The sequence below is a fragment of the Oncorhynchus nerka genome, linkage group LG3, assembly GCF_034236695.1.
Source record: "Oncorhynchus nerka isolate Pitt River linkage group LG3, Oner_Uvic_2.0, whole genome shotgun sequence".
Taxonomy (NCBI): domain Eukaryota; kingdom Metazoa; phylum Chordata; class Actinopteri; order Salmoniformes; family Salmonidae; genus Oncorhynchus; species Oncorhynchus nerka.
Window position 1 is genome coordinate 51,535,698 of NC_088398.1, and position 18,602 is coordinate 51,554,299.

At 45.6% G+C, this 18,602-nt stretch overlaps 1 protein-coding gene and 1 pseudogene across 3 annotated transcripts; one reads left to right on the forward strand and one right to left on the reverse strand.

Moving 5' to 3' along the window:
* The first annotated feature begins 5,400 nt into the window (after positions 1–5,400).
* Positions 5,401–12,671, forward strand: LOC115110307 (cyclin-Y-like protein 1). Of its 3 annotated transcripts, XM_065013290.1 has the most exons (7): positions 5,401–5,452; positions 5,545–5,580; positions 5,724–5,774; positions 7,800–7,919; positions 9,824–9,990; positions 11,043–11,205; positions 11,437–12,671. In XM_065013290.1, exons 3-7 carry the CDS (start codon positions 5,760–5,762, stop codon positions 11,551–11,553), a joined length of 582 nt encoding a protein of 193 aa, XP_064869362.1. In that variant the 5' UTR covers positions 5,401–5,452; positions 5,545–5,580; positions 5,724–5,759; the 3' UTR covers positions 11,554–12,671. The 3 variants fall into 3 exon arrangements, with proteins under 3 accessions (XP_064869362.1, XP_064869355.1, XP_029491735.2); XM_065013283.1 differs by lacking the exons at positions 5,401–5,452; positions 5,545–5,580; positions 5,724–5,774 and having other exon boundaries at positions 6,171–7,919; XM_029635875.2 differs by lacking the exons at positions 5,401–5,452; positions 5,545–5,580; positions 5,724–5,774 and having other exon boundaries at positions 6,171–7,919; positions 11,043–11,220; positions 11,437–11,522.
* On the reverse strand, positions 12,064–18,085 carry LOC115115614 (frizzled-5-like; annotated as a pseudogene).
* Between the last annotated feature and the right edge of the window lie 517 nt (positions 18,086–18,602).

The following is an 18,602-nucleotide window of genomic DNA, read 5'->3' on the forward strand; positions in this document are numbered from 1 at the left end:
ATGTGACTGTTCCTCGTCCTTTCTATGTGACTTCCCCGTCCTTTCTATGTGACTGTTCCCCGTCCTTTCTATGTGACTGTTCCCCGTCCTTTCTATGTGACTGTTCCTCGTCCTTTCTATGTGACTGTTCCCCGTCCTTTCTATGTGACTGTTCCCCGTGTTCCTCGTCCTTTCTATGTGACTGTTCCTCGTCCTTTACCTTTCTATGTGACTGTTCCTTTCTATGTGACTGTTCCCCGTCCTTTCTATGTGACTTCCTCGTCCTTTCTATGTGACTGTTCCCCGTACTTTCTATGTGACTGTTCCCCGTACTTTCTATGTGACTGTTCCCCGTCCTTTCTATGTGACTGTTCCCCGTCCTTTCTATGTGACTGTTCCCCGTCCTTTCTATGTGACTGTTCCCCGTCCTTTCTATGTGACTGTTCCTCGTCCTTTTTATGTGACTGTTCCTCGTCCTTTCTATGTGACTGTCCTCGTCCTTTCCCTTTCTATGTGACTGTAACTTTCCATGTGACTGTTCCTCATCCTTTCCCTTTCTATGTGACTGTAACTTTCCATGTGACTGTTCCTCATCCTTTCCCTTTCTATGTGACTGTAACTTTCCATGTGACTGTTCCTCATCCTTTCCCTTTCTATGTGACTGTTCCTCGTCCTTTCCCTTTCTATGTGATTGTTCCTTTCTATGTGACTGTTCCTTTCCATGTGACTGTTCCTCATCCTTTCCCTTTCTATGTGACTGTTCCTCGTCCTTTCCCTTTCTATGTGACTATTCCTTTCCCTTTCTATGTGACTGTTCCTTTCTATGTCACTGTTCCTCGTCCTTTCCCTTTCTATGTGACTGTTCCTCGTCCTTTCCCTTTCTATGTGACTGTTCCTCGTCCTTTCCCTTTCTATGTGACTGTTCCTTTCCATGTGACTGTTCCTCATCCTTTCCCTTTCTATGTGACTGTTCCTCGTCCTTTCCCTTTCTATGTGACTGTTCCTTTCCATGTGACTGTTCCTCATCCTTTACCTTTCTATGTGACTGTTCCTTTCCATGTGACTGTTCCTCATCCTTTACCTTTCTATGTGACTGTTCCTCGTCCTTTCCCTTTCTATGTGACTGTTCCTTTCCATGTGACTGTTCCTCATCCTTTCCCTTTCTATGTGACTGTTCCTTTCTATGTGACTGTTCCTCGTCCTTTCCCTTTCTATGTGACTGTTCCTTTCCATGTGACTGTTCCTCATCCTTTCCCTTTCTATGTGACTGTTCCTCGTCCTTTCCCTTTCTATGTGACTGTTCCTTTCCATGTGACTGTTCCTCGTCCTTTCCCTTTCTATGTGACTGTTCCTCGTCCTTTCCCTTTCTATGTGACTGTTCCTTTCCATGTGACTGTTCCTCGTCCTTTCCCTTTCTATGTGACTGTTCCTCGTCCTTTCCCTTTCTATGTGACTGTTCCTTTCTATGTGACTGTTCCTCGTCCTTTCTATGTGACTGTTCCTCGTCCTTTCTATGTGACTGTTCCCCGTCCTTTCTATGTGACTGTTCCCCGTCCTTTCTATGTGACTGTTCCCCGTCCTTTCTATGTGACTGTTCCCCGTCCTTTCTATGTGACTGTTCCCCGTCCTTTCTATGTGACTGTTCCCCGTCCTTTCTATGTGACTGTTCCCCGTCCTTTCTATGTGACTTCCCCGTCCTTTCTATGTGACTGTTCCCCGTCCTTTCTATGTGACTGTTCCCCGTCCTTTCTATGTGACTGTTCCTCGTCCTTTCCCTTTCTATGTGACTGTTCCTTTCCATGTGACTGTTCCTCATCCTTTACCTTTCTATGTGACTGTTCCTTTCCATGTGACTGTTCCTCATCCTTTACCTTTCTATGTGACTGTTCCTCGTCCTTTCCCTTTCTATGTGACTGTTCCTTTCCATGTGACTGTTCCTCGTCCTTTCCCTTTCCATGTGACTGTTCCTCGTCCTTTCCCTTTCCATGTGACTGTTCCTCGTCCTTTCCCTTTCTATGTGACTGTTCCTCGTCCTTTCCCTTTCTATGTGACTGTTCCTTTCTATGTGACTGTTCCTTTCTATGTGACTGTTCCTTTCCATGTGACTGTTCCTCATCCTTTCCCTTTCTATGTGACTGTTCCTTTCCATGTGACTGTTCCTCATCCTTTCCCTTTCTATGTGACTGTTCCTCGTCCTTTCCCTTTCTATGTGACTGTTCCTTTCTATGTGACTGTTCCTCGTCCTTTCTATGTGACTGTTCCTCGTCCTTTCTATGTGACTGTTCCTCGTCCTTTCTATGTGACTGTTCCCCGTCCTTTCTATGTGACTTCCCCGTCCTTTCTATGTGACTGTTCCCCGTCCTTTCTATGTGACTGTTCCCCGTCCTTTCTATGTGACTGTTCCCCGTCCTTTCTATGTGACTGTTCCCCGTCCTTTCTATGTGACTGTTCCTCGTCCTTTCTATGTGACTGTTCCCCGTCCTTTCTATGTGACTGTTCCTCGTCCTTTACCTTTCTATGTGACTGTTCCTTTCTATGTGACTGTTCCTTTCTATGTGACTGTTCCCCGTCCTTTCTATGTGACTTCCTCGTCCTTTCTATGTGACTGTTCCCCGTACTTTCTATGTGACTGTTCCCCGTCCTTTCTATGTGACTGTTCCCCGTCCTTTCTATGTGACTGTTCCTCGTCCTTTCTATGTGACTGTTCCCCGTCCTTTCTATGTGACTGTTCCCCGTCCTTTCTATGTGACTGTTCCCCGTCCTTTCTATGTGACTGTTCCTCGTCCTTTCTATGTGACTGTTCCTCGTCCTTTCTATGTGACTGTTCCTCGTCCTTTCTATGTGACTGTTCCTCGTCCTTTCTATGTGACTGTTCCTCGTCCTTTCTATGTGACTGTTCCCCGTCCTTTCTATGTGACTGTTCCCCGTCCTTTCTATGTGACTGTTCCCGTCCTTTCTATGTGACTGTTCCCCGTCCTTTCTATGTGACTGTTCCCCGTCCTTTCTATGTGACTGTTCCCCGTCCTTTCTATGTGACTGTTCCCCGTCCTTTCTATGTGACTGTTCCCCGTCCTTTCTATGTGACTGTTCCCCGTCCTTTCTATGTGACTGTTCCCCGTCCTTTCTATGTGACTGTTCCCCGTCCTTTCTATGTGACTGTTCCCCGTCCTTTCTATGTGACTGTTCCTTTCTATGTGACTGTTCCTCGTCATTTCTATGTGACTGTTCCTCGTCCTTTCTATGTGACTGTTCCCCGTCCTTTCTATGTGACTGTTCCCCGTGTTCCTCGTCCTTTCTATGTGACTGTTCCTCGTCCTTTCTGTTCCTTTCTATGTGACTGTTCCTTTCTATGCGACTGTTCCTTTCTATGTGACTTCCTCGTCCTTTCTATGTGACTGTTCCCCGTACTTTCTATGTGACTGTTCCCCGTACTTTCTATGTGACTGTTCCCCGTACTTTCTATGTGACTGTTCCCCGTCCTTTCTATGTGACTGTTCCTTTCTATGTGACTGTTCCTCGTCCTTTCTATGTGACTGTTCCCGTCCTTTCTATGTGACTGTTCCCCGTACTTTCTATGTGACTGTTCCCCGTACTTTCTATGTGACTGTTCCCCGTCCTTTCTATGTGACTGTTCCCCGTCCTTTCTATGTGACTGTTCCTCGTCCTTTCTATGTGACTGTTCCTCGTCCTTTCTATGTGACTGTTCCTCGTCCTTTCTATGTGACTGTTCCTCGTCCTTTCTATGTGACTGTTCCCCGTCCTTTCTATGTGACTGTTCCCCGTCCTTTCTATGTGACTGTTCCCCGTCCTTTCTATGTGACTGTTCCCCGTCCTTTCTATGTGACTGTTCCCCGTCCTTTCTATGTGACTGTTCCTCGTCCTTTCAATGTGACTGTTCCTCGTCCTTTCTATGTGACTGTTCCTCGTCCTTTCTATGTGACTGTTCCTCGTCCTTTCTATGTGACTGTTCCTCGTCCTTTCTATGTGACTGTTCCTCGTCCTTTCTATGTGACTGTTCCTCGGCTTTTCTATGTGACTGTTCCCCGTCCTTTCTATGTGACTGTTCCCCGTCCTTTCTATGTGACTGTTCCCCGTCCTTTCTATGTGACTGTTCCCCGTCCTTTCTATGTGACTGTTCCCCGTCCTTTCTATGTGACTGTTCCCCGTCCTTTCTATGTGACTGTTCCTTTCTATGTGACTGTTCCTCGTCATTTCTATGTGACTGTTCCCCGTCCTTTCTATGTGACTGTTCCTCGTCCTTTCTATGTGACTGTTCCCCGTCCTTTCTATGTGACTGTTCCCCGTCCTTTCTATGTGACTGTTCCCCGTCCTTTCTATGTGACTGTTCCTTTCTATGTGACTGTTCCCCGTCCTTTCTATGTGACTGTTCCTCGTCCTTTCTATGTGACTGTTCCTCGTCCTTTCTATGTGACTGTTCCTTTCTATGTGACTGTTCCTCGTCCTTTCTATGGGACTGTTCCTCGTCCTTTCCCTTTCCATGTGACTGTTTTGTCTGAGTCTGATACGGCCTATTTTCTTTTTCCTTCCAGTGCAAGACAAGAGGAAAAGCAATCACATAAACCATGTTAGTCATGTAAGTATTTAATGGTTAGGTTGGGTTTTTGTCAACCAACAATAATTAAGGTTTTGTGTGTGTGTGTGTGGGGGGGCTACTGTGTGTATTCATCACATGCTCTAGAATTAGCAGTATGATGTCATTGTCACCTGGGGTCATCAGATGCACTGTGGCTCTGGCAGATGAGACACCAAAACATTGTGTCCCTACTCTGGAGGGCAACACCAAACTAATACATATGCAAATGTAACTCTCTGACATCATACCTGATTGGTCAGCTTTTTAAAGGATCTGGGCAGAGGGTTGGTTGACATTATGGCTGCCCTCTTAATCTTTGTTTACTCTGACCTCTATTTAATATCCCCACTGTGGAAACTAACTATTTGCCAAGACTTTTTGACCTGGTCAAATACCCTAGTGTGTGTGTGTGTGGTGAACAGAACAGACTGTAGCCCCTGTAGTAAGTGGTTGGGGTGTCCGGTCAGCTAGAAGACAAACACAATTAAACAGGAGACCTGGTATGAATGTTTTGAGTGTGTCCACTGTCCTTCCTCAACTACACCTCTGTATTATAGTGACTGCCCAGACCCAAGATTATATGGCCTAGTTCACCCACATTTCAAACCTTACCTTTTACCTTGGAAGTAGTTTGTCAGGAGTTACTGCAACCAATTGGTGATGTCATTATTATGCTATAGCCACCACAGGCTAGCATCAATTACCTCAAAGGGATAGGGTTCAATATAGCACTGTCTGACTTCCAAGACAACTTCCACTGAATGTCACACATTTCCTTTTGCAGACCTCTCCTCTCTCTAAGAAGTACAGTTCCTGTTCCACCATCTTTATCGATGACAGCACGGTCAGCCAGCCCAACTTGAAAAGCACAATAAAATGGTGGCTACCTGCTACCTTCATATGCACATACAAGACATGTACCTTTTCTAGTTGAACACAGGTCCTAATGAATTATCTTTCTCCTCTTCCAGTGTTACACTAGCGATATACTACCACATTAAAAACAGGTGAGTGGCAGTGTTCTGACTTGTTCATTTTGAGTATACATAGGTAGTAGGCATTATGGATCTGTTGGTGGTCTCTGGGCCTGGAAAAATGTTTGGGACAGTGTGGTTCAGAGTGGTGTTCTCTCTCTCCGTCTCTGTCTCAGGACTCTGACAGGTCACTGGACATTTTCGATGAGAAGATGCACCCCTTATCGGTGAGTGGGCAGTTCCAGTTTTGCCATCATCCACTCTGGGTTTGCAGAATCTTCTGTATTCCAAAGAATGGCTTCTGATATCGGTTTACATCCTAACAGAGTTCTGCAGTGGATCTACTGTTGGCTGTACTGGTGTGTCTGCCCTTGTCTACATCAATATCTGGTATCAGCCAGTCTCCCCACTCCCTTCTAGACCTTACACTGTAACTTTATGCCATAGCCCAGCCCAGTGCACCTCTAGCTCGAATTTCAGCATAAAACACACCACTGCAGGGGGATTGAATAAGATTTAGTTTAGCTAGTAGGAAACTCAACATGAACCTAAATTTAGAAATTACTACTTTTTTTTACTCTTTTTAAAAAATAATTTTTTTTTTTTTTTTTTACAGTTGAAGTTGGAAGTTTACATACACTTAGGTTGGAGTCATTAAAACTCCTTTTTCAACCACTCCACACATTTCTTGTTAACAAACTATAGTTTAGACAAGTCGGTTAGGATATCTACTTTGTGCATGACACAAGTCATTTTTCCAACAGTTGTTTACAGACATATTATTTCACTTATAATTCACTGTATCACAATTCCAGTGGGTCTGAAGTTTAAATGCACAGTCAACTTTGTGTCTTTAAACCACTTGGAAAATTCCAGAAAATGATGTCATGGCTTTAGAAGCTTCTGATAGGCTAATTGACATCATACATCATGGGAAAATCAAAAGAAATCAGTCAAGACATCCAGAAAAAAAATGTACGAAATGTACAAACAATAGTACAAGTATAAACACCATGGGACCACGCAGCCGTCATACCGCTCAGGAAGGAGACAAGTTCTGTCTTCTAGAGATGAACGTACTTTGGTGCGAAAAGTGAAAATAAGTCCCAGAACAACAGCAAAGGACCTAGTGAAGATGCTTGAGGAAACGGGTACAAAAGTATCTATATCCACAGTAAAACGAGACCTATATCAACATAACCTAAAAGGCCGCTCTGCAAGGAAGAACCCACTGCTCCAAGACCGCCATAAAAAAGCCAGACTACGGTTTGCAACTGCACATGGGGACAAATAACACCATCCCAACCGTGAAGCACGGGGGTGGCAGCATCATGTTGTGGGATTGCTTTGCTGCAGGAGGGACTGGTGCACTTCACAAAATAGATGGATTCATGAGGGAGGAAAATGATGTGGATATATTGAAGCAACATCTCAAGACATCAATCAGGAAGTTAAAGCTTGGTCGCAAATGGGTCTTCCAAATGGACAATGACCCCAAGAATACTTCCAAAGTTGTGGCAAAATGGCTTAAGGACAACAAAGTCAAGGCATTGGAGTGATCATCACAAAGCCCTGACCTCAATCCTATAAAACATTTGTGGGCAGAACTGAAAAGGCGTATGCGATCAAGGAGGCCTACAAACCTGACTCAGTTACACCAGATCTGTCAGGAGGAATGGGCCAAAATTCACCCAACTTATTGTGGGAAGCTTGTGGAAGGCTACCTGAAACATTTGACCCAAGTTGAACAATTTATAGGCAATGATACACTCTATTAGTATTTGGTATGTAATCCTCTGACCCACTGGGAATGTGATGAAATAAATAAAAGCTGAAGTCATTCTCTACTATTATTCTGACATTTCACATTCTTAAAATAAAGTGGTGATCCTAACTGACCTAAAACAGGGAATTTTTACCAGGATTAAATGTCAGATTGTGAAACTGAGTTTAAATGTATTTGGCTAAGGTGTATGTAAATGTCCGACTTCAACTGTAACTTGTTGAGAGTAGTCTATATGCAATTTAAGACTGAATGTGTTGAGTCTGGGCTGGTGTATCATGTGAGGTTGGTGGCACCTTATTTTGTGGAGGACTGGCTCGTGGTAATGAGTGGAATGGTATCAAATGCATTAAACACATGGTTTGATGCCATTCGCTTCTTTTCTAGACATTATTATGAGCCGTCCTCCCCTCAGCAGCCTCCGCTGGTGTTCATTGTATCTGTGTCTAACACGGTCTTCTCCCTGAAGAGAGAGCAGGTTCCTGGTGACTACTCTCGTACGGACCCCGAGCACAAACTCATCTACCGCTTTGTCAGAACTCTGTTCAGCGCTGCACAGCTCACTGCAGAGTGTGCCATCGTCACCTTGGTGAGTCCAGTCGGCACAATCAAAACCCATCATACACCCATGTATCAGCAGCGAATACATGATTAATCAACACGTATATGAAAGGATACAGTGGAGTCTGCTGAGGGATGGATGGCTCATAATAGTGGCTGAAACGCCGTGTGTTTTTGATGTATTTGATACCATTCCGCTCCAGCCATTAACACAAGCCCCTCCCCAAATAAGGTTCCACCAACCTCCTGTGCTGTAGATATATTCCGCTAGGTATTATTGTCCAAGAAAGTGAAGGCAACCTTCCTAATTGATTACCATACCGTAGCACTCACCCGTAGCACTCGCGTCCGTACTCATGAAGTGCTTTGAAAGGCTGGTCATGGCTCACATCAACAGCATCCTCCCGGATACCCTAGACTCACTCCAATTCGCATACCGCCCCAACAGATGTTGCAATCACACTCCACACTGCCCTTTCCCACCTGGACAAAAGGAACACCTATGTGAGAATGCTGGTTGTTGACTATAGCTCAGCGTTCAACACCATAGTGCCCACGAAGCTCATCACTAAGCTAAGGACCCTGGGACTAAACACCTCCCTCTGCACCTGGATCCTGGACTTTCTGACTGGTTGCCCCCAGGTGGTAAGGGTAGGCAAGAACACGTCTGCCACGCTGATCCTCAACACTGGGGCCCCTCAGGGGTGTGTACTTATTCCACTCCAGTACTCCCTGTTCACCCACGACTGCATGGCCAAACACAACTCCAACACCGTTAAGTTTGCTGACGACACAACAGTGGTCATCAACAATGATGACCTCAATGTGAGCAAGACAAAGGAGCTGATCGTGGACTATAGGAAAAGGCGGGCAAAACCGAACCCCATTAACATCAACGGGGCTGTAGTGGAGCGGGTCGAGAGTTTCAAGTTCCTTGGTATCCATTCACCAATGATCTATCATGATCCAAAAACACCAAGACAGTCGTGAAGAGGGCACGAAAAAACCTTTTCCCCCTCAGGAGATTGAAAAGATTTGGCATGGGTCCTCAGATCCTCATAAGGTTCTACAGCTGTACCATCGAGAGCATCCTGACCGGTTGCATTACCTCCTGGTATGGCAATTGCTCAGCATCTGACCATAAGACGCTTGGGGCCAAGCTTCCTGCCATCCAGGACCTATATAATAGGCGGTGTCAGAGGAAAGCCCAGAAAATTGTCAGACCAGTCATCCAAGTCATAGACTGTTTTCTCTGCTACCGTGTGGCAAGCGGTACTGGAGTGCCAAGTCTAGTACCAAAAGGCTCCTTAACAGCTTCTACCTCCAAGCCATAAGACTGCTGAACAACTAATCAAATGGTCACCGGACTATTACATTGACCCCCCCCCCCCATTTGTTTTGTACACCGCTGCTACTTGCTGTTTATTATCTATGCATAGTCACTTCACCCCTACCTACATGTACAAATGACCTCTAACCTGTACTCCCCCACACTGACTTGTTATTGTTACTTTAAAAAAAAAAAAGTTTTTACTTTAGTCTACTTGGTAAATATTTTATTAACTCTTTTTAAACTGCACTGTTTGTTAAGGACTTGTAAGCATTTCACGTAAGCTCTATATTTGTTGTATTCGGTGCATGTGACAGTTTGATTTGATGTTGTATTAACCTGCATCTGCACTAATGTACCACCAGATGGCAGCAAAGTATTAGAAACAATTGATAAAGCACAGCAAGTCAAGTGAACCGAGCCTCATCTCAATGAACAGAGTAGACCTGCATTTGTTTATTACAGTGTGATTGGTTCTAATAAATCATCAATGACATGCCGTTACCCACAGATTGCGCTTATTTTCTTTGTTGTGCCAATCACATTTCTGAAGCGAAATAGCCACCGCAGGTTTATCAGCACAGGTTTATCTACCTCACCAGGTGTACCTGGAGCGTCTGCTGACCTACGCTGAGATGGACATCTGCCCATGTAACTGGAAGCGCATTGTACTGGGAGCCATCCTGCTGGCCTCCAAGGTGTGGGACGACCAGGCTGTCTGGAACGTAGACTACTGCCAGATCCTCAAAGACATCACTGTGGAGGATATGTACGTCTGCCACAGTTGTCACTTATATAGAGTCATTACACACAATATGCCCTTTTTATTATTGTGCCAACCTGAACCATACTGTGCTGGTTCAGGTGGAGGACAGACGTAGACCTCCTTCCTGTCTGATGATCAGTCACTGGCTGGTGGTCTGTAGACTGGTATAGTAGTCTTGTCTCTAGCTCTGATCAGGGCTGTGTGATGTGGGCCCCTGTGTTAGGATCAAACTGAGAGGAGACTACAGAGGGAGAGGGGCACGGAGGCTGAGTGAGGTTGTGTTCAGAAGGCAATCTCAAAGCAATCAGTAGGCTGCTCCTCACCACTACTGGTCATCATCCTAGTAGGTTTTAGTGTTGTATGTCTCATTTGTTTAAGAGTATACGTGTGTGTACATGTTTTTCTGTGTGTGCGCTCTCCCTCTTCTTGCAGTCTAGTTTCATCTCCTCCATTGAAGTGCTCTTTGTGAGCTGGGCCGAGGACTGGCGGGGGTAGGAAAGGGGAGGGGGTGGAGTGGCTCTCACTGCTACTACATAATGGCCCCAGCCCTCGCCCGCTCCATTAGTTTCCCTGGGAGACCAGCCTTCCAATACACACACCAACCTTCAGCCACCCTGGCCCTCTTGTCTCCTTTCCCACAAAGCATCCTGGATGCTGTCTCCATGGTGACCGGCTTGCCGCTCCTATTCATTGTCGTGATGATGAGGATGATGAGGGGGATCTGTATAGGGAGAGACATGATATACCTGAAGCAAGTCACTCTCTCAGAAAGCCAGTCTGGTCTTCACTGCAGGACAGTTAGAATGAATAGCCCTCATGTGCTGTTCCCCTTGCTGCTCCAGGGAAAGACAAGTGGAGTTGATTAGATTGATGCCCTGAGGGCTTGCCTGTGGATGAAGCTACCCTTATCACTGATCTAAAGTCCATTTGGCATTTCTCTCCCACTGATTGGCAGGGTTAGGATTTAATTTGGGGAGGTTGATCCTATAGCTGTGCCTAAGAGCATCTTTTACGAGGAATATTAACCATGTTTCCCTCGCTCTCTCCCCTTTCAGGAACGAGATGGAACGCCAATTCCTGGAGCTGCTGCAGTTCCACATCAACGTCCCGGCTAGTGTTTATGCCAAGTACTACTTCGACCTGCGCTCTCTGGCTGACGACAACAGCCCCCGCTTCCCCCTGGAGACACTCGGCAACGAGAGGGCACAGAAACTGGAGGCACGGCAATGAGGGGTAGTTAAAGGGTGTTGGGTAGGAGAGGGCTGTGATGGAGCTTACAGGTAGAGGTTTGAGAATGCGTCACAGAAAAGATGGTAGCAGAGAGTGACACACAAGAATTGTAGAAAGGGAATTTAACCAGTCCATTAGGTTTGAAGCCACAGTGACTCGTCACTCATCCCTGTGTGTGTGTGTGTGTGTGTGTGTGTGTGTGTGTGTGTGTGTGTGTAGGCCATCTCCAGACTGTGTGAGGACAAGTATAAGGATTGGAGCCGAGCAGCCGTAAAGAGGTCCTTTAGCGCTAACAACCTGGTGGGCATCCGCTGCGCCAATGCTGTACTCTCATAGGCCAGCCATACTACAGCACTGTTCTCTCATTGGACAAATGTCACTCGAATGCTGTTCTCTTATTGGACAGCCATACTCCAATGTTGTGCTCACTGGACAGCGACACAATATCTGACCTCTACAGCCTAACCAACAAACACTCCAGGATACATAACCATGACTCGCCACCAACCCCTCTCAGGGATTTGTCGTTGGCAGCCCCTCAAGCCCACTCCCCTGACTGGCTGGTCCCAGACCCCTGTGCAAAATAACTACAGAGAGAAGAGTAGACTCTTTTCCTGTTTATTTAATAAATAAGAAAAGTATATATATTTGCTTACTATGTAGGCTGCTAGTTGTGACATTTTTGTTTTTAAATGGAAAAATAATTTGCAGATGGAGTATTTTACATAAACACTAATCATCCGTGTGGCTTTCATTGGAGTGGAGATGAGACTATGCAAGAGTGGCACAGCGCATTGTAAAAATGTACATTTTTACTTTACACATCAAATGACACATACTCAGAAACAGATTGGTCCACAGTTTAATTCTCTATCAGTCAGAGACAAATGAAACGAGTGAGAGAATGCATTTTCATAAATATCTATTAAAAAAACTAATCTGACATTTCATTCTTGGAGAAGTAAGTACACACAACGATGCAGTCGACTCATCTATGGAAGGATGCCAAAGCAGATTTACAAATGATGGGGTAGAACACAGAGGAAACAGGCTAATAAATTAAACAGACACTGGACCATTTACACATTAGTCTGGTTAGAAAAACAACGAGGCACACGACAACTTGGACAAGCACAGCAGAGTAAAACGGCAACTTGACAAGGTTTTGGTTCACCCAGAGTTTTGGTTCAACCATACTCTGGCTCTCCACCATAGTTCCTATAGATGATTAGTATATCAATTGTAAGACTGTTTTTGATGTCTGCAGGATACCATTGAAAAGAAATGGTTTGCCTTTTTTTTGTAAACCTCTGACTTGTAAAACACACAAGATAAGTACTGACACGGTCATTGAAAATGTATACAGAGCCCTAAGAGATACATACGTTCACCATTGGGTTGGTGTGAACAGTTCCTGTGTGTACCACTAGAGGCAGTAACACCATGGCAAAGGACTCACTGAGCAAAAGCCAGGTGCCCTTTGAGACAACTCTCTTCTGGCCTGCGAGACTGATCTGACAGACAGTAGTCCCTCCAAACCACTTTACAACATGTTCAGTATCAAGGCTATTCCAAAGCACTACATTTACTGCAATGGCTGTTATGGGGCTTGTGGTTTTTAGAGTTGACCTTTGACATTGATTTCTAAAATAAAATAATACATTGTTTGAGAAAGGTATAGACTTCATAACTGTTGTTTACTGGTACTTTGCTCCACATACATACTCTGATTACATCTTGGGAGGCTGTTTTACCGTAACTCCAGTCCAGCAACTGGTCAACAGTTGGGCTAGAGGTCCTCATCCTACTATTGTATTGACTGACTGGGATGTTCACAGACCGGCCAGTCAAACAAGCTGGATTTACCAGGCAGAATATGGCAAAGATTTTGTGCATTGGTACATACTGATTGATTCAACTCGAGCAGCATACAAACACATCCATACCACATATGTACTTGATTCATACAGAATATTGTGATTTAAATCACTGGGGATCATGCTGAAAATAAAAAATATATATTTTCATTAGTGTTCCTCGAGTTGTTTTGTTTTCACAATACCCTGGATAATGGGGGCATTCTGGGCCAGCTCAATCCATAATATTTATAGAGCATCATACACAGTACCAGTCAAAAGTTTGGACACACCTACTCATTCAAGGTTTTTTTTTTTTTTTTTTTTACTATTTTATACATTGTAAATTAAAAGTGGAGACATCAAAACTATGAAATAACACATATGGAATCATGTAGTAACCAAAAAAGTTTAAAAAAAGGAAAATATATTTGAGATTCTTCAAAGTAGCCACCCTTTGCCTTGACAGCTTTGCACACTCTTGGCATTCTCTCAACCAGCTTCATGTGGTAGTCACTATTTCAATCAACAGTTGTGCCTTGTGAAATGTTAATTTGTAGAATTTCTTTCCTCCTTAATGTGTTTGAGCCAATCAGTGGTGTTGTGACAAGGTAGGGGTGGTGTACAGAAGATAGCCCTATTTGGCAAAAGACCAAGTCCATATTATGGCAAGAACAGCTAAAATAAGATAAGAGAAATGACAGTCCATCGTTACTTTAAGACATGAAGGTCAGTCAATCCGGGAAATTTCAAGAATTTTGAAAGTTTCAAGTGCAGTCGTAAAAACCATCAAGCACTATGATGAAACTGGCTCTCATGAGAACCGTCACAGGAAAGGAAGACACAGCGTTACCTCTGCTGCAGAGGATAAGTTCATTAGTTACCAGCCTCTGAAATTGCAGCCCAAATAAATGCTTCAGAGAGTTCAAGTAACAGACACATCTCAAAATCAACTGTTCAGAAGAGACTGCGTGATTCAGGCCTTCATGGTTGAATTGCTGCAAATAAACCACTGCTAAAGGACACCAACAAGAAGAGACTTGCTTGGGCCAAGAAATGAGCAATGGACATTAGACCAGTGGAAATCTGTCCAAATTTGAGATATTTGGTTCCAACCGCCGTGTCTTTGTGAGACGCAGAGTAGGTGAACGGATGATCTCCATATGTGTGGTTCCCACCGTGAAGCATGGAGGAGGTGTGGTGGTACTTTTCTGGTGACACTGTCAATGATTTATTTAGAATTCAAGGCACACTTAACCAGCATGGCTACCACAGCATTCTGCAGTGATATCCCATCTGGTTTGCACTTAGTGGAACTATTGTTTGTTTTTCAACAGGACAATGACCCAACACACCTCCAGGCTGTGTAAGGGCTGTTGGACCAAGAAGGAGAGTGATGGAGTGCTGCATCAGATGACCTGGCCTCCACAATCACCCAACCTCAACCCAATTGAGATGGTTTGGGATGAGTTGGACCAAACAGTGAAGGAAAAGCAGCCAACAAGAGCTCAGCATATGTGGGAACTCCTTCAAGACTGTTGGAAAAGCATTCCAGGTGAAGCCGATTGAGAGAATGCCAAGAGTGTGCAAAGCTGTCATTAAGGCAAAGGGTGGCTACTTTGAAGAATCTAAAATCTAAAATATATTTTGAGTTGTTTAACACTTTTTTGTTTACTACATGATTCCATATGTGTTATTTCATAGTTTTGATGTCATCACTATTATTCTATAATGTAGAAAATAGTAATATATTTTTTTAAACCCTTGAATGAGTAGGTGTGTCCAAATTTTTGACTGGTAATGTATACAGGAATAAATAATGAGTCATCTCTAATGGTCCCGATAGATTGACAGGAGTACTGGTTTATACACATAAAAACACACATAAAAACACATCTCCATTTTCCCCCTCTCAGAGAATGTTCTAGTGGCTCTTTTGAAGTAGTGGTACTTTACCAAAGCAGCACGGCGCATCAGAAGTACCACAGAGTTCATATGATACAAACGTCCCATTTCTTTCCTGTTAAAACACATTTGTGTCTGTTCTTCATGTTCCAAGAAGAGCTAGTGAGGCTGGTCGATAAATGTTCTATTTAGAACCTGTGGAATTACTTGGTTATCTCCTTGTCCTCTGTCCCTTTTCCTTCCAGAGAGCTGTATGGTGTTTTTATCACAGTCACCATCTTGTCCAATTTCCAGGTGAGGCACGTTCCCAGTCACACATAGGACAGGGGGGCTATCACTGGACACGTGCATTCGTGGCCTCTCTACCCTCTAGGGTCCCGTTCACACATGTGAGGGCAGGGCAGGTTTGTGGTAGGACCCTGGTGGCAGGGCCGCACTGGGGTGTCCTGTGAGGGCCGTACTGGCCTCGCTGTACATGGAGGGGGGTGCGGTGGGCTTGGAGGCCCAGCAGAGGCAGCAGCGAGCGGTGAACCTCCTCCACGACTCCAGGGTCTTTCCGGACCAGATCCACACGCCGGACGTAATCCCCACCACCAGACACATGAAGTATTTCAACATGAAGACGGCGTAGTCGGGCCCCAGGCCCAGCCTCTGTCTCTCAGCCTGACAGGAGCAGGATAGAGCCCGGTCCCAACCAGGCCTGTAGTGCTGCTCATACACCAGGCAGGCTACTACTATAGTAGCAGGAACTGTGTAAAGCACCGTGAACAATCCGATCCTGATCATCAGCTTTTCCAGTTTGTCTGTCTTGGTCCCTCCCTGTTTGATGATGCTGCGGATGCGGAACAGAGACACAAAGCCCGCTAGGAGGAACAGGGAGCCGGTGAAGAGGTAGACCACCAGGGGAGCTAACACAAACCCCCTCAGGCTCTCCAGACTCTGGTTCCCCACGTAGCAGATCCCCACCACTGGGTCTCCGTCCACAGAGCTCAGAGCGAGGACCACGATGGACTTGACGCTGGGGATCAGCCAGGCAGCCAGGTGGAAGTACTGGGAGTAACCAGCAATCGCCTCGTTGCCCCACTTCATGCCCGCGGCCAGGAACCAGGTGAGGGAGAGCACCACCCACCAGATGGAGCTGGCCATGCTGAAGAAGTAGATGAGCAGGAAGACCAGGGTACACAGGGGTGGGCCAGTGGTGTCATACAGGATGTGCTGCTGGTCTCCGCTCCCTGAGCACGCCACCCTCTCGTGACCCGCCACTAGTCGTATAATGTAGCCCAGGGAGACAAAAAGGTAGCAGGCAGCCAGGAAGATGATGGGTCTCTCAGGGTACTGAAAGCGCTCCATGTCGATGAGGAAGGTGGCAACAGTGGTCAGGGTGGAGACGAAGCACAGGATGGACCACAGGCCGATCCAGAAGGTGGTGAAGGTGCGTTCGTCATGGGAGAAGTAAGGGTGGTGGCACGGCTGGGCACAGTTATCCACAGGGCCAGTGTGGACCCGGTTGTATAAGGGGTGGGCGTCTTTCTTGATAGGCACCAGAGGGTCCCGACAACGGCAGTCCCGGTCACACTCCTGGGGGGCGGGGGGCTTGGGGGCGGGCTGCCTTCGGCGGGTGCCTTTGGGGGTGGGTTTGGGCAAGGGAGGGGAAAGGGTGGTGGTCTCGCTACTGTTCTGGTCCATACACAGAGTCTCGTCTCCCAGCTGAGGCAGCTGCTCACAGCTCATCCTCTCTGGCCACTCAAAACCATACTGGATCATGAGGGGGGAGCAGCCTCGCTTGGCCCGCTCACATACAGAGCGGCAGGGGGGCAGGGGCTTCTTGTAGTCCTGCAGACAGATAGGGGTGTACATGGAACACAGGAAGAAGAGCAGGTCTGGGGAGCAGTGGATGCGGACCAGGGGCCAGAACTGATGGACCTCAATCCCACCTCCTCCTGGGTGTCGTGGTTGAACTGGTTGGGCATGTAGGTGAGGTTGTATCCGATGCCCTTACACATGGGCACCGTGATGGGCTCACACACTATATCCTTGGAGGCAGTTTGCGCGAGCCGGGGCAGCTGGGAGAGGAGCAGCACGAGCAGCCAACGGACGACACCGTATAGCGGGGGTTTTACTGTGGTTGCCATTGGAAAGTGGGATATTTCCAGAAAGAAATATAGGTAGAAAAATTGCACTGTGTGCTGTGAACTTGAGTATTTTCTCAGCTCAGTCCTTCCTTTAATTTATGACTGCATCTCGGAAATATGAAATCCCAGGAGAGAGTAATTGCTCCAGCAGCATGCCCAGAGTCCTCTGTTCTATAAATCACCGACAAGTTTCATTCCAGACCACAAGTTTCTGTTCCAACAGCATGAGCACCTTTCGAATGAACCATGGTGATTATAAATGCAGTAAAGGTCCGGGAAAAATCTAAATAAACGTTCACAGTTGTTTAATCCAACGAATCAATTAAACATGTGTGAGGATTTCGAAAGATGGACTAAAGCACCAAGTCGAGGGTCTAAAGAGGTCGAATTGTAAATCATTCACCGAGCTTTACAATTACACGAGTTGAAAATTGAATTTCCTCTTTACTTGCAGTTAGGTCACGCGCCAATAAATGTAACAACTGTAACCGCAGGCTTAATCCGGAAACGATTTCATATTCCTACAGTTTGTATTCCGCATGACAGGTGAAGTCACCCGTGCCTCGGTCACAGGCTCTCTACTCAATAAAAACAGTTGGAGCAAAAATGTTTGAAGAAATTTTTGGAAAATAATGTGTTTAATTTGAAGTCCAGATTAAAATCCAACAAAAACAGAATCCACTCTTTATGCAGCAGCTCTCGGGGTCCTAATGTAGAGGTAGAAAACAGGTTTACACTCCTCTCTATCTAAAGTTTGGGAAACTCGTTACGCTTGCCTTTGTCCGATCACTTGGATAACCACAAAGACGTTTTATTCCAAACTAAAGCACTTGTTTTCCAAATTTGTATCCAATGATATTAGCAGGTATCACTGTGTTGCGCTACACATCTCACTGCGCTCGAGCCGAAATAACTCAGGAGACCCCTCTCGTCCCGCTACAGAACGCACAGAACGCCCACCTCATCCAGAGCGCCAGTCCTCGAGCACTCGGTTTCATTACCCAGGACTGTTTGGATAGTTTTACCACGCCTACTCGCACTTCAACGCCGCGCCCTTTGTACCTTTTGTGCCAATCAGGACCTGAGTTGTGGGCGACAATACTGACCAAATTAGTTCATTTATGGACCAAGATGTAGCTCACCGGATGTGAAGGGACAGGTGGCATTTGGAGACATAACCCACCTGCACTTCAAGGAAAAGTATGATGGTGAAAAAAAGAAAGTATGATAACACACACCAAATATGCCATACTCTAGATGTATACTGTGGGATGAATACAACCTTTTGAGTAGTATGTGGGGAAATGTAGCCTACATACCCTCAGTATGTGAACTTGTGACCCAGATGATGGCAGCAAGACCCTGTAGTGTAGTCTTAATACAGGATTTCACACAATACATGTATGCAGCCAGCAGGTTGTATATGTATATCCACCGTGGGTCAAACAAATAGAAAAAGAGTCAATGTAGGGACAAATGAAGGGTGGGGATT

What these genes read in the sequence shown, in the direction of transcription:
- LOC115110307 (XM_065013283.1), top strand. Translation starts at nt 7,527, where the DNA reads ATGTCCGACTTCAACTGTAACTTGTTGAGAGTAGTCTATATGCAATTT. An exon ending in AGTGTGCCATCGTCACCTTG is followed by an intron (nt 7,920 to 9,823) that starts GTGAGTCCAGTC and finishes CTACCTCACCAG; the next exon opens with GTGTACCTGGAGCGTCTGCT. An exon ending in GACATCACTGTGGAGGATAT is followed by an intron (nt 9,991 to 11,042) that starts GTACGTCTGCCA and finishes CTCCCCTTTCAG; the next exon opens with GAACGAGATGGAACGCCAAT.